This window comes from Ranitomeya imitator, chromosome 4 (assembly GCF_032444005.1).
Source record: "Ranitomeya imitator isolate aRanImi1 chromosome 4, aRanImi1.pri, whole genome shotgun sequence".
Lineage (NCBI taxonomy): Eukaryota > Metazoa > Chordata > Amphibia > Anura > Dendrobatidae > Ranitomeya > Ranitomeya imitator.
In genome coordinates this window covers 83,891,580-83,906,271 of record NC_091285.1, presented here as the reverse complement: position 1 = coordinate 83,906,271, position 14,692 = coordinate 83,891,580, and the positions used below count along the sequence as shown (strand labels likewise).

General features: G+C 46.3%; 1 protein-coding gene across 1 annotated transcript in view; it reads right to left on the bottom strand.

Annotated features, from left to right (window-relative positions):
* Positions 1 to 9,940, bottom strand: part of NPM1 (nucleophosmin 1) — a 30,789-nt gene extending 20,849 nt beyond the window's left edge. Inside the window, exons 1-3 of the mRNA XM_069763857.1 lie at positions 9,786 to 9,940; positions 5,891 to 5,973; positions 577 to 696 (exon numbers count right to left, since the gene is read on the bottom strand). Coding sequence (XP_069619958.1) covers positions 577 to 696; positions 5,891 to 5,973; positions 9,786 to 9,846 — 264 coding nt within the window. The 5' untranslated portion in view covers positions 9,847 to 9,940. The remainder of the gene's footprint in view (positions 1 to 576; positions 697 to 5,890; positions 5,974 to 9,785) is intronic.
* Positions 9,941 to 14,692: the final 4,752 nt, after the last annotated feature.

Here is a 14,692-nt window from a genome sequence, read left to right as displayed (position 1 = left end):
TGTGGCACCTCTAAAAATACAAGCGGTGGACCCAAAAGAACAGCGCTAGAGACCCATCCTGAATGGAGCGGAATAGTGCACGCTTTGCCTGTGCACCCTTGTTTATGGGACTACCAGAAATAGCTGAACATTTCTGCTTTATTCAGGACAGGGCCCCTTTCTTGGGAGTTCCAGAGCCCTGATCTCTGGAGATCCAAGCAGCATATCCTTTAAATGAGCTTGACTTTGGAAATATGCCTGTAGGGCAAAATGATCTTTTACCAAGGTCTGAAAAACAATTCCAGAATGCCTTCAACTGGTACCATGAAGGATTTCCTCTGCATTCACCCAAATATCCCAAGATAAACACAAATCCCAATGTTTTGACAATCATATGACTTATTAGATTAGTTGCTGGAAAACTGGGCTCTCAAAGCTAGTTTCCAAGAACTAACCAAAACAGTCACACCCACTTGCCATTTTGTGAAAAACAGCAGACCATTTAAGAGTTAGGGTGTCATTAAATATAAAAATATAGTTTAAAATATTAATCTATACACTTCAATGACCAGATACTCTTTATACACCAATACCCACTGTTGGCTGGACAGATGGTCTCAGGGACGCAAGAACGATCTTCAACTGTTTTCCTTCATAGTTCATTCCTTCTGCCTCAACAATGTGTAGTTCATCTTTAGTGCCGGCACCTAAGCTAACCTGAAAAGCAAATCAAGGCATATGTAGATTAGGGATAATGCTTTGGACACTTGTTACGCTCTGTGTACATTACGCGTATGTTATGACTTGGTACTGTATACATTACATGCATCCTTTAGAGGCACCTGCCACTCATGTCCAAATGTTTGGAAACAAACTGGCTGTTCCAAGTTTGGAATGTATCTCTTGTTATCCATAGGATAGGGAATGACATCTTGATCGATGGCGGTCAAACTGCTGGGACCTCCACCAATGAAGAGAACTGAGGCTCTGCAAAAGCACGGTGTGAGGGGAGTGATGGTAGATCAAGCCACATTGCTACTGAAGAGCAGCTGAACACTGCACGTGCCCATCTCTAACAGGCGTAATAAGAATGAATGGAGTAGAGCTGTGCATGATCAATCACCTCTCGCATGGTTCTCCACGAATGCATATTTATTCTAACCTTCCCGACCGATGACTGTCCATGCATCTTTCCCTGCACTTGCAGGCTGATTTAATTAGCCATCAAGTGACTGTCAGTCACAGACACTGGCACTAAAACCGCATAGCAGGAAATTAGTCTGATCCCGCCCATCAGCCATGTGATCAAGGAGCACTGATGAGTTGTCATGTCAGGCGGGGGTCTGCTGAAGAACCCCGTGCCGGTTATCACAATCATTTTGTGAATGCCGCCTTGTGGCCAGCGTTCATAGGAGGTTGTGATATAAACGTATGCATGAGGTGCCTCCGACAGCCATTTTCTTAAAGCCCACTGCCAGGACACCCCCCTCCGAGCAGCCCAGGTTACGCAGCAAAACCCCACTCCTGCCGCGGACAGCTTTTTGCAGCAGCGACCCTGCCTCCAGAGACTAGGCTACACTGGGTCTTCCCCTAGTAAGCTAAATTTAGACTAAGATGGGCCCTCTACTTGACATAAAAAAAATGTTATTTTCCTCCCTAATTTGGGGTGCGTCTTAAATGTCCAGTGCAATTCTTAGTCTGCAAAATATGATATATTTTTTAATTTCTTAAATTTTTAAGACAAAATAAGAAGTGATGTTAACTCCATTTTTTTTTTAAGCTTTAAAGGGAATTTGTTACCCCCCCTGGCGTTTTTAACCAAAAGATCCACCTTGTGCAGCACTAATGCTGCATTCTGTCAAGGTGGCTCTTGTAGTTGGGGTCCCTTCCAACGTTGAAATATTCGTTTTTATAATTTGCCCCTCATACCTGTAGTCTGTCCAGGGGGTATGTCTTTTCCCCCTGGACACAAATGCCTCCCAGCCATCCCCCAGTCCCTCAGTGCACCGCCTCCTCTGCAGTCATTAACATCCCCAGCGCCTGCACTGTTAGTTTTTTTCTTGGGCATGCGCAGTTGGCGCTGCCCTTCAACTCCCATCACATGATGGGAACTTACAGCGCAGGCGCCGGGGACATTAATGACTGCAGATGACACAGCACCCAGAGGGGCTGAGGGATGGCTGGGAGGCGTTTGTGTCCAGGGGGGAAAAGGACATACCCCCCGGACAGAGTACAGGTATGGGTGGCAAATTATAAAAATGAATATTTCAGCGTTGGAAGGGACCTCAACTAAAAGAGCCACCTTGACAGAATGCAGCATTAGTGCTGCACAAGTGGCTCTTGGTTAAAAACGCCTGGGGGGGGGTGACAGGTTCCCTTTAAACATTTTTTATTTTATTTTTTAGTCTCCTTTGGAAACTTGAACCTGTAATCATTCAATCACTTCTACAATATGCTACAATACCAAAGCATAGTATTAGTGGTATTGCACCTCTCCTATGTAGCTCAGCCTCCTACCAAGCTTAACAGTTTAATGCTGCCATCTGTGGTTGATTTGAGCTCGCTCCGGTTGCTGCTGTTATGATAGGAGATACTCGCTGTGTAACACATGGAGCATCTGCCTTGTGTGGAATGGGCTCAACTTCTGAGCCTGCTACATACAGCCACTGTTAGGGTATGTTCACACGTTCAGGATTTCCATCCTTTTTTTTTCAGGACAGTTTTTTTAAAAAACTGCAGCTCTTGGCAGAAAACGCAGGTCCTTTTTTTGTCCTTTTTTGATGCGTTTTTGATGCGTTTTTTGATGCGTTTTTTTATCCTTTTTTTACTGTGTGTTTCCTAGGAAGCTTTTTAGGGCTAAAATGGCTGAAAATACCCTAACCCTACCCCTACCCCTAACCCTACCCCTAACCCTACCCCTAACCCTAACCCTACCCCTAACCCTACCCCTAACCCTACCCCTAACCCTACCCCTAACCCTACCCCTAACCCTATTCTAACCTTAGTGAAAAAAAAAAAAAAAATTCTTAATTTTTTTTATTGTCCCTACCAATGGGGGTGACAAAGTGGGGGGGGTGTCATTTACTATTTTTTTATTTTGATCACTGAGATAGGTTATATCTCAGTGATCAAAATGCACTTTGGAGCGAATCTGCCGGCCGGCAGATTCGGCGGGCGCACTGCGCATGCGCCCGCCATTTTGCAAGATGGCGGCGCCCAGGGAGAAGACGGCCGGACGGACACCGGGACGCCGGGTAAGTATAAGGGGGGGAGATTAGGGCACGGGGGGGGGCATCGGAGCACTGGGGGGGGGGCATCGGAGCACGGGGGGGCGGGATCGGAGCACGGGGGGGCAGCCACACTCCGCCCACGCACTTCCGCCCGCTCCCCCGCACTTCCTGCTGCAGCGGTTCTGCACATCAAATCGCAGTAAAACCCGCAGATATATTTTTGATCTGCGGGTTTTACTGCGATTTTGACCTCACAATGGAGGTCTATGGGTGCAGAACCGCTGCGGTTCAGGAAGAAGAATTGACATGCTCCTTTTTTCCGGGAGCTATTCAGCGCGGCTTTTTTTTTTACAATTTCCGGACCATGTGCACAGTGTGTCCTGTTTTCCATAGGGTACAGTGTACTGTACCCTGCATGGAAAACAGCTGCGGAACCGCAGCGGCAAAACCGCCGCGGTTCCGCGGTAAAAAACGCACTGTGTGAACATGGCCTTAGGCTACGTTCACACTAGCGTTCGGCTAGTGTGCGTCGCGCTAGCGTCGGGCGACGCACGCGTCATGCGTCCCTATGTTTAACATGGGGGACGCATGCGTTTTTGCTTGTTGCGTTTTCCGACACGTGCGTCTTTATTGACGCTAGCGTCGGACCAAGAAAACGCAACAAGTTGCATTTTTCTTGCGTCCGATTTTTGTCAAAAAACGACGCACGCGTTGAAAAACGCAGCGTTTTTGCGTGCGTTTGCACGCGTTTTTCGGTGCGTTGTGCGTCGCCGACGCAGCGGCGCACAACGCTAGTGTGAACGTAGCCTAATGCAATACTTCATGGTACAGAAGACGTTAAGTTATATATATCCTGGAAAGGTTTGTCGATTTCACAGGAGAGTTTGTGGTGCTCCTTTATTTTTTTTCCCAGTTCCACGAGAAGTAGAAGACTGACGCAAAATGCACTAGGGTGTGCATAAATAGGCTTGGGGAAAAAAAAAAGACTGGGGGCAGTACTTGTATCTACATGCCGGGTGTAAGTTTTACAAAGGCACTAACCATGGACTGTTGCCGGCTACTGTTTCTGATCAGAGCCAACAGCGCACTGTCATTCTGTATATTATCCTGCTGACAACATGATCATCCACTGGAATGGACAACAGACATACTCAGTGGATCAGGGACTAGCCCAGCCCAAAACAAAGATCACCAATGACACTGTTTCAGGGTGAGGAAGAGGGAGCGGCAGTGACCGCAGTTTCTCCCCAGATGATGCTTTAGTTTCTCAGCATACAGTGGGATTCTCAAAACAGTCAAGAGTAGTTTGAAAAAAAAACAAAAAAAAAACAATAGTGCAGGAAAGACTATAGGAAAATAAAAAATAGATTAAATTATGGCATTAAAGCAAAGCCGTCATCAGGAATTTGCAAAGTAAGCTTACAGGCATGGTCAGGTTGGAGCAGTTAAACTGACTAATGTTACCTGGGTTGAAGAAATCAGTCTCGTGGTTGTGTAATATGTTTGCAGTTTTCAATTAATGAGATTCTCTTGCTTTGGGGTGGTTTTTTTTATGGTACTTGCAGGGCTTCCACAGATTAAGAGCATCACTTTCAGATAGATGGTAAAATGGCAGCGCATGCATAGTATTTAAAATAGGGGCAGGTCACAAGGATCAGTGACCTGTCACTTAAGCCCTCAGGGATGACAATGAGCCAAAGCAGCAAAAAAAAGACCAACCCACAGGCAGCCCAGAAGCATGAGAATATTAACTGAAAAATGCATACAAATTAAACAACCACAAGAAGTCATTTTAATCAGTGTAACAGCGCCAACCTGCCAATGCCTGTAGTTTACGTAGCAAAATCCTGAGACAAGTTCACTTTAAATAGATACATTTTCATTCTAAAAGCCCAATTGTGTTTCAGTCCATCTTTTAATAAATCGTTAGCAGTAACAAAACAGTCAGGATTAAGGGTAAAAACCATGTACCATAGGTGATCGAAAACAAAAACAGACCTATTTGTTCTTATTTTTTTATTATTTGCCAAATAACTATTCAACAACCAAGCCAATTTGCAGAAACACTTATCGGCTCTGTCCATATCAAAGTCTATCGGATGTTCCTTTACTGAATCAAACATTTTACATCACTACATAGTAACCCATTCACATCCTTGCACTGACTATAGTTGAATTACATTACAAATTTACACACATGCTAGCCACCTTAGGGAGAGACCCAAGTTGGGCTAAATGTAGCGGGACGAAAGAGACCGAAAAGCCCTCTACTTAAAGGAAATACATAGTGGATGCTTTCCTGAAACGGAAAGTACTTGCAAGCAGCATAATACAAAGAATAGCAGGTTTACAGCCCCACTCCATACAGCCAACCAATTCCAGCCCTGTGCTGATGAGGGCCTAAAGCCCGAAACACGTGTCCACAGGTAGGAGTTGGTTGGCTGTGTAAATTTAGAAACTAATCCGCAGCATTGCACGCTTGGCGGTTCCAAGCGCTGTGGATTAGACTGGGGTGGAAAGAGATGATTTGCATAGCTCCGCCTACTGCAAAGGATTGTGGGTAAACCTGCTATTCTTTGTATTATGCTGCTTGCAAGTACTTTCCGTTTCAGGAAAGCATCCACTATGTATTACAAATTTAAAAAGGAAAAATAGCTTTGAGGCAATCAACCCATACGTACCGTTCTCAATGACAACTGATGCTCACTTTCGTTGTCATCCACTTTAAATGCATACTCCTTTTTGTCTGCCTTGAGTTCACACCCTACAAAGGAAAGAAGTCGGTGAAACAGTTTTTACTCCGAAGTAGAATACAGCAGGCATTTAACTAACTGCCTTGTTCCAGCCTGAGTCTCCATCATTTGGGTAAGAGGTACTTTGCTAGCAGTGTACACATCCTGCATCCATAGGCTTCCATTGTAGCCAACGATGCATGCCGCAGGATGCGTCGCGGTACGTTTTTTTAGGCGGAGACAAATAACGTTACAATGTACGTTTTTTCCAGACGTGTCGCCAAATTTCGACGCATCCGTCGTACGCGACGTATGACAATCCGTCGCAATGCGTCGCCAATACAAGTCTATGGGAAAAAAACGCATCCTGCGGGAGATTTTGCAGGATGCTTTTTTTTCACAAAACGACGCATTTCGACATCTGCAGAAAAACGCTAGTGAGAAAGTTTTTCGCTCCCCTTCTTCCCAGAGCCATAACTTTTTTATTTTTCCGTCAATATGGCCATGCGAGGGCTTATTTTTTGCAAAACAATTTGTACTTTTGAACTACATCATTGGTTTTAGCATGTTGTGTATTAGAAAACGGGAAAAAAATTCCAAGTGCGGTGAAATTGCAAAAAAAGTGCAATCCCACACTTATTTTTTGTTTGGCTTTTTTGCTAGGTTCACTAAATGCTAAAACTGAATCGGCCATTATTATTCTCCAGGTCATTACGAGTTCATAAACACCTAACATGTCTAGGTTCTCTTTTATCCAAGTGATAAAAAATTACAAACTTTGCTAAAAAAAAAAAAATTGCGCCATTTTCAGATACTCGTAGCATCTATTTTTCATGATCTGGGGTCGGGTGAGGGCTTATTTTTTGTGTGCTGAGCTAGCGTTTTTAAGGATACCATTTTGGTGCAGATCCATTCTTTTGATTGCCCATTATTGCATTTTAATGCAATGTCGCGGAGTAAAAAAACGTAATTCTGGCGTTTCGATTTTTTTCTCGCTACGCCGTTTAGCGATCAGGTTAATCTTTTTTTTATTGATAGATCGGGCAATTCTGCACGCGGCAATACCAAATATGTTTAGGTTTGATTTTTTTATTGATTTTGAATGGGGCGAAAGGGGGGTGATTTAAACTTTTATATATTTTTTTCATTTTTTTTTACTTTTGCCATGCTTCAATAGCCTCCATAGGAGGCTAGAAACTGGCACAACTCGATCACCTCTGCTACATAGCAGCGATCATTAGATCGCTATGTAGCTGAACTGCAGGTGTGTGATGAGCGTCGTCCACAGGGTGGCGCTCATAGCTAGCCAGGATCAGTAACCATAGAGGTCTCAAGGACCTCTATGGTTACCATTCTGATGCATCGTTGACCCCCGATCATGTGACGGGGGTCAGCGATGCGCTCATTTCCAGCCGGATGGCCGGAAGCGCCGGTTAAATGCCGCTTTCAGTGTTTGACAGCGGCATTTAACTAGTTAATAGCAGCGGGTGAATCGCGATTCCACCCGCCGCTATTGCGGGCACATGTCAGCTGTTGAAAACAGCTGACATGTCTTGGCTTTGATGCGGGCTCACCACCGGAGCCCACATGAAAGCGGGGGTTCTGACCTCGGATGTACTATCCCATCCGAGGTCAGAAAAGGGTTAAAGGGATTGTCCAAGTTTGTGATGAGTCATTCTATGTGACTGCAGGCATCTGAGCTCCATGCCTGTCTGGATTCTCTGGTGCTGGCAATTTACATATATGCTGTCCCGTGCAGACAACATGCGTGGCCTCACTCAATGAAAATGAACTGAGTGAGGCCGGCCACGTCTAGTCAGAATGTGGCCAGAAGTAAACAATTTGCATACTTGTGCTCACATGACCATCTCAAACCTGGACAAGCTTTTTAATTATAAAATGATGCCCTGTAGCATGTTCAATCCTAACAGCTTGTGTGCCCCACGGTCAGGATTTGGCTCCATTTGCAGGTGCCATCAGTCATCACATGGCCACCTAATACTATCTTTCATACTTATGGCCACATGACAATCTCAGTTTTTCACTGGAAATTGAGAAAATAAGTGAGAGCAGCTCCTCAGCAGGTGACAAAGTACCAATTGCATATGTGCTTGAGGGGCACAACTGAATTCTTACCCCACATGCTAGAATACCTAGAGACACCTCTGCCCCTATATATCTCCCAAATATTTGTATTGCTCTGCTATAGTTAAGTGAGCATGGCCCTGTGGGAGTCATTGCTGGGGCATCTGAGCCTCCTCTCTGATCCCAATCGACAAACTTGGGCTATGTCCTTGCCTGCACAGTAGCACCACTGGTCCGCAAAAGATCACTTTGCCCTGCCTCGCTGCAGGCAGGGCAAAGGACGACTGGACATGCACCAAAAGACGTCATTTTGGCTCCGGTGGCCCCAGGGAAAGTGGGACCGCTATGCTACCTTGTAGGTGCAACGTTACTTTGCGCTATGTGGCCGATTTAGGACATCAAAGCTGAAGGACAAAGATTAGGAACAGTGAGGAGGAGCAGAGAGGACGCACATCAGTATCTGTATGTACACAGTGCAGGAGCAATTACAGGGAATCAGTCACCCCATTTTAGGCCTATAAGCTGCGGCCACCGCCATCAGGGGCTTATCTACAGCATTCTGTAAAACCCCTTTAAGGGGAACTTTTCACTAGATCTATGCTGCGCAATTCAAGGACATCAGAGTCTGGGTACGGGCTGATTAACTGAAACACTGAAGAGCAAGCCACAGACTATTGGGAGGAATCCAGGGCTGGTCCAGTGCGGCCCCCAGACTCCGGCTTCCGTCAGCGGACTTGTTTCTGTCCCTGTGAACCATACAGCAGAGCGGAGTCGGCAGGGCTGCACCACACTGGTCACAGCTCTCCATAGCCTCAGCATACTGGCTGCCATCACTGCCCGGCTCTCCTGCACTTGTGCTTCCCCTACAGTGGAGCCAGTGCGGCCCCCAGACTCCGTCTTCAGTCAGCGGACTTGTTTCTGTCCCTGTGAACCATACAGCAGAGCGGAGCCGGCAGGGCTGCACCACACTGGTCACTGCTCTCCATAGCCTCAGCATACTGGCTGCCATCACTGCCCTGCTCTCCTGCACTTGTGCTTCCCCTACAGTGGAGCCAGTGCGGCCCCCAGACTCCGTCTTCAGTCAGCGGACTTGTTTCTGTCCCTGTGAACCATACAGCAGAGCGGAGCCGGCAGGGCTGCACCACACTGGTCACTGCTCTCCATAGCCTCAGCATACTGGCTGCCATCACTGCCCGGCTCTCCTGCACTTGTGCTTCCCCTACAGTGGGGCCAGTGCGGCCCCCAGACTCCGGCTTCAGTCAGCGGACTTGTTTTTGTCCCTGTGAACCATACAGCAGAGCGGAGTCGGCAGGGCTGCACCACACTGGTCACAGCTCTCCATAGCCTCAGCATACTGGCTGCCATCACTGCCCGGCTCTCCTGCACTCCCTCTGCAGCTGGCCCTAGAGGAGGCCCCGCATGGTCCATTCAGGGCAGCGCTTACAGGCATCTAGCCAGGAACACTAAGGGCGAATAACCTGGAACCAGTGGCAGGCCGCAGGGTGGGCAGCACACGTGGTTCACCTACCTGCGCAGATAAAGGAGTACAGCGCCCACCCGCATATAGCGCGGTGCCCGCCCTCAGGAGCGGACGCATGGCTACTAACACGTGGTGCACACATGGCGCCTTCTCACGTCAGCGACATACCGCAGCCCTCCCCGTACCTGCCGATGGCCTACATGTCACCACCCCAGGCCATGTGTGTAGCCACAACCGGCGGCCATGACTAGTACAGACAGGAATACAAAGGCGGAATACCGAAAAGGAAGTTCTGTGGGCGCAGGGGAGCCATGTTGTCCATATCCATGCTGTCTTCCATCACTGTTCCAGGAGCGCCGCGCACAATGGACGGTCTAATGAGAACAGGCGCGGGGCAGGCGGCGCCTTATATAGATAACGGGCTCTCGCGATATCCGGCACTATGGGGGCGCCGGATCGAGACTGCCCAATAAGCTGCGCTCTGATTGGCTGGATCTTTCTCTCTGCGGGTCTTGTGTGTTGCGTTGTTCTGTAATCTGTTGGTCATGTCCGTAGTGCGCAGTGTGTGCTGGTGCTGTGAGGCGGCCGTGCGGCTCAGCGAGCGGAGGCACCGGAACACCGCACCTGTCATTAGCGGCGAAGGACCGGGCGACTGTTATGTTCTCTCCCCTTTTAGCCTTCGTTATTTTTCCTTCCCCTAAGGCTGCCGTCACACTAGCAGTAGTTGGTCAGTATTTTACCTCAGTAGCATATGTTTCTGTTATACTTTTCCTCCAATTGTTCCACTCCTGGTTTTGGCTACAAATAGAGATGTAAAATACTGACCACATACTGCTAGTGAGACGGCAGCCTAAGGCTACTTTCACACTAGCATCGTTCGACGCACGTCACAATGCGTCGTTTTGAAGAAAAAACGCATCCTGCAAAGTTGCTTGCAGGATGCGTTTTTTCTCCATTGACTTGCATTAGCGACGGATTGCCACGTTGCATCCGTCGTGCGACGGATGCGACGTGTTTTTGCTTGCAACGGTTTTTTGTCCGTCGGGTCTGCTTTTTTCAACCGCGCATGCGCGGCCGGAACTCCGCCACCTCCTCCCCGAACCTTACAATGGGGCAGCGGATGCATTGAAAAACTGCATCCGCTGCCCCGTTGTGCTTTTACTTCACAGCATGCGTTGGTACGTCGGCCCGACGCTAGTGTGAAAGTAGCCTTAGGCCTCTTTCACACTTCCGTCTTTTAGCTCCCATCGAAAGCCGTCGCTTTTTGAAAAAACAGGATCCAGCTAATTTTTCTGGTGGATCCTGTTTTTTCTCAGAGACTTGTATTAGCGACGGCTTGTGACTGATGGCCATCCGTTTCATCCGTCGTACACTGGATATGTTGGAAAATTGCTGTCCGTCGGGCAGGGACCACGCACAGAGGAACGTTTTTTCTGTACGTCGGAAAATCGCTCAGGAACGGACCCTGCGCTGCCCGTCGTTGGCTACAATGGAAGCCTATGGGTGCAGGATCCGTCGCTGTCAAAAGCAGGAATCCAGCAACGGGTTCCGTCTTTTGAAACTGAGCATGCGAGGAAGAATTTCCAGTCAGGGAAATTCTCTCTCGCTCGCTATCTCTCTTTCTCTTTTTACTATTGATGCTGCCTATGGAGAGGAGCTGCTGGGGACTGAGCCGCACTGTGCACTAGTCCTACAGGCAGGTCCCCAGCGCCTTCTCTCCGCCAGCTGAAAGTGACTGATAAGCCTCTGGCTGTGCGCATATTGGGAGAGACCTGTCAGTCACTTAGAAGCCTAATTGGCCATAAAACAGTAGGTAGGTCAAATAGAAATCAATGAGAATCTGGAATTGCTTGCCTGAGGAGGTGGTGATGGCGAACTCAGTCGAGGGGTTCAAGAGAGGCCTGGATGTCTTCCTGGGGCAGAACAATATGGTATCATACAATTATTAGGTTCTGTAGAAGGACATAGATCTGGGGATTTATTATGATGGAATATAGGCTGAACTGGATGGACAAATGTCTTTTTTCGGCCTTACTATGTTAGAAATAAGAAAACAACCCCCAAATAGCTCAATTCCAAGAATGAAAATTGTATTTAGTTGACACAAAAGAACGCATCAAAAACGGTAAAAACACATATATGGGGATACTGAACCATGGAAAAGCAGGACAGGGGATACACAATAACCTTCCACAGATGCGGTCCTGGCTGAGAATTCTAAGACTACGTGCACACGCTACGGATTACTCTGCGGATTTTGGTAAATCCACAGGTAAACCACACTGCGGATTTCCTGCAGAATTACCGCGGATTTACCACAATTTTTTGCGGATTCCACCTGTGTTTTTACACCTGCAGATTCCTATTATAGAGCAGGTGTAAACCGGTACGGAATCCGCACAAAGAATTGACATGCTGCGGAATAAACAATGCTACGTTTCTACACGTTTTTTTCCATAGGTTTACATGGTACTGTAAACGCATGGAAAACTGCTGCAGATCCGGAGCTGCCAATCCGCTGCAGATCTGCAGCAAAATCAGCAGTGTGTGCACGTAGCCTGAGTCATATATAACAGATTGTATACATAATCCTAATTATTAGACAAAAAGTAAAGGCCTACAAATTAAATAATAGAATGCTGTGATCCGTTTAACTAGGGGCGGACACTAACAGCTTGGTGCCACTATGAAAAAATATGTCTGGGATCCCCACAGTCTTGGGCTCTGGGCAACAGGCAAGATTGCCTTCATTATCACTGCCCTGTAACCAGGAACGTACATAGAGTTCACAGGGCACCAGAGCAAAAGTTCTATTTGGGCCCCCCCACACCTCTAAATATAAAGCTCTGGCAAAAATTATGAGACCACCACATCAAAACCCTGTCATGGGCAGCCCAATCTCCAGACCTGAACCCCATAGAAAACCTCTGGAATGTAATCAGGAGGTTGATGGATAGTAACAAGCATCAAAGAAGAATTGCTTAAATTTTAGCGCCAGAAGCAGTGTGAAAGACTGGTGGAAAGAATGCCAAGACGCATGAAAGCTATGATTAAAAATCATAGTTATTCCACAAAATATTGATTTCTGAACTCTTCCTGTGTTAAAACATTAGTATTGTTATTTCTAAATGATTTTGAACTTGTTTTCTTTGCTTTAAGTTCCGAAAGCACTGTGTTTTTTTAAATTTTGACCATTTCTCCTTTTCAGAAAAAAAAATACAAAATTTATTGCTTGGAAATCTGGAGACATGTTGTCAGAAGTTTATAGAATAAAAGAACAATTTACATTTTACTCAAAAATATACCTATAAAAGAGAAAAATCAGACAAACTGAACATTTTGCAGTGGTCTCTTTTTTTGCCAGAGCTGTATATATTTTGTTACTGAGATGGAGACATTTATCTCCATTAGGATTCGGTTCTGCTGAGCCCAACCATGTACCAGTTTCCACCCATTCGTTCCTCATTTGTTTTGTTGTGCATTTCCTGTTTTGGAGACATATTGCTTTAAGTTTCCAGTCTTGACACTTTGCGGTCTTCCTTGGTCTACCAGTATGTTTGCCTTTAACAACCTTCCCATGTTGTTTGTATTTGGTCCAGATTTTAGACACAGCTGACTGTGAACAACCAACATCTTTTGCAACACTGCGTGATGATTTACCCTCTTTTAAGAGTTTGATAATCCTCTCCTTTGTTTCAATTGACATCTCTCCTGTTGGAGCCATGATTCATGTCAGTCCACTTGGTGCAACAGCTCTTGATGCAGACTACCAAGCAGATCTAATTTGATGCAGGTGTTAGTTTTGGGAATGAAAATTTACAGGCTGACTTATAAAAATGAACTAGGGCTGGATTGAGCCAGACTTCTCAACACCACCAAATGATAGTAGCATAACAAACTCAAATCCAGTGTCTTTTTTGGGGAGGTTTATTCCCATGCACCTCTTCACACTCACACATGGGTATATGCTTCCTGATTTGGGCTATTTGCTGTTGTCCTCCTTTTCCTCATCTTCCACCACCATATCACCAGGGTGACCGTGGTTCGTAATGCAACACCCACATAATTTTTTGAAAGGGTGTTTATGATGCCCATAAAAAAAATGGTATACAGTATGTTCATGTATACCCCAGGGGTAAATGTTTGTCAGCCCATACACTTAGTGCATGGGAATTACAAGCCTGGGAGACCCACTCCTTTCTAATGGGAACATTGTTTTATGAGGCCCTCCTCCACATCTCTTCCAAGTGCCTCCAAATTTTTGTCAGCCCTTGCATTCACTGCATAGACAAACACTATGGGAGACCCACTTCCTAATAATGGAAACATTTTTTTCATGAGGCCTTCCTCTACGTCTCTTTAAAGGGGCATTGGCGTGCCTCCAAATTTTTGGCAGCCCTTGCATTAACTGCATAGGAAAACACTATGGGAGACCCACTTCCTAATAATAGGAAGATTGTTTTCAGGAGGCCATCTGACCTCTACGTCTCTTCCAAGGGGCATTGGAGTTCCTCCAAATTTTTGGCAGCTGTTGCTTCACTACATAACAAACACGATCTAAGACCCACTTCCTAATAATGGGAACATTGTTTTCAGGAGGGGCTCTGATCTCTACGTCTCTTCAAAGGGGCATTGGAATGCCTCCAAATTTTTGGCAGCCTTTGCATTCACTGCATAGGAAAACACTATGGGAGACCCACTTTCTAATAATGGGAACATTTTTTCATGAGGCCCTCCTCTACGTTTCTTCAAAGGGGCATTGGAGTGCCTCCAAATTTTAGTCAGCCCTTGCATTCACTGCATAGGAAAACACTATGGGAGACCCACTTTCTAATAATGGGAACATTTTTTCATGAGGCCCTCCTGTACGTCTCTTCAAAGGGGCATTGGAGTGCCTCCAAATTTTAGTCAGCCCTTGCATTCACTGCATAGGAAAAAAGTATGGAAGACCCACTTCCTAATAATGGGAACATTATTTTCAGGAGGCCCTCCTGTACATCTCTTCAAAGGGGTATTAGGGTGCGTCCAAATTTTGGGCAGACCTGCCACTCACTGCATACACAATAACAGTATAGGAGACCCACTGTTTAAATAATGGGAACAACAAAGCATAGCCAGCTGATGGCTCTCTTAACAATAGTGAGGGCTGACTGCTGGCCCTTTAAGAATAGTAAAGGCCACCTGAT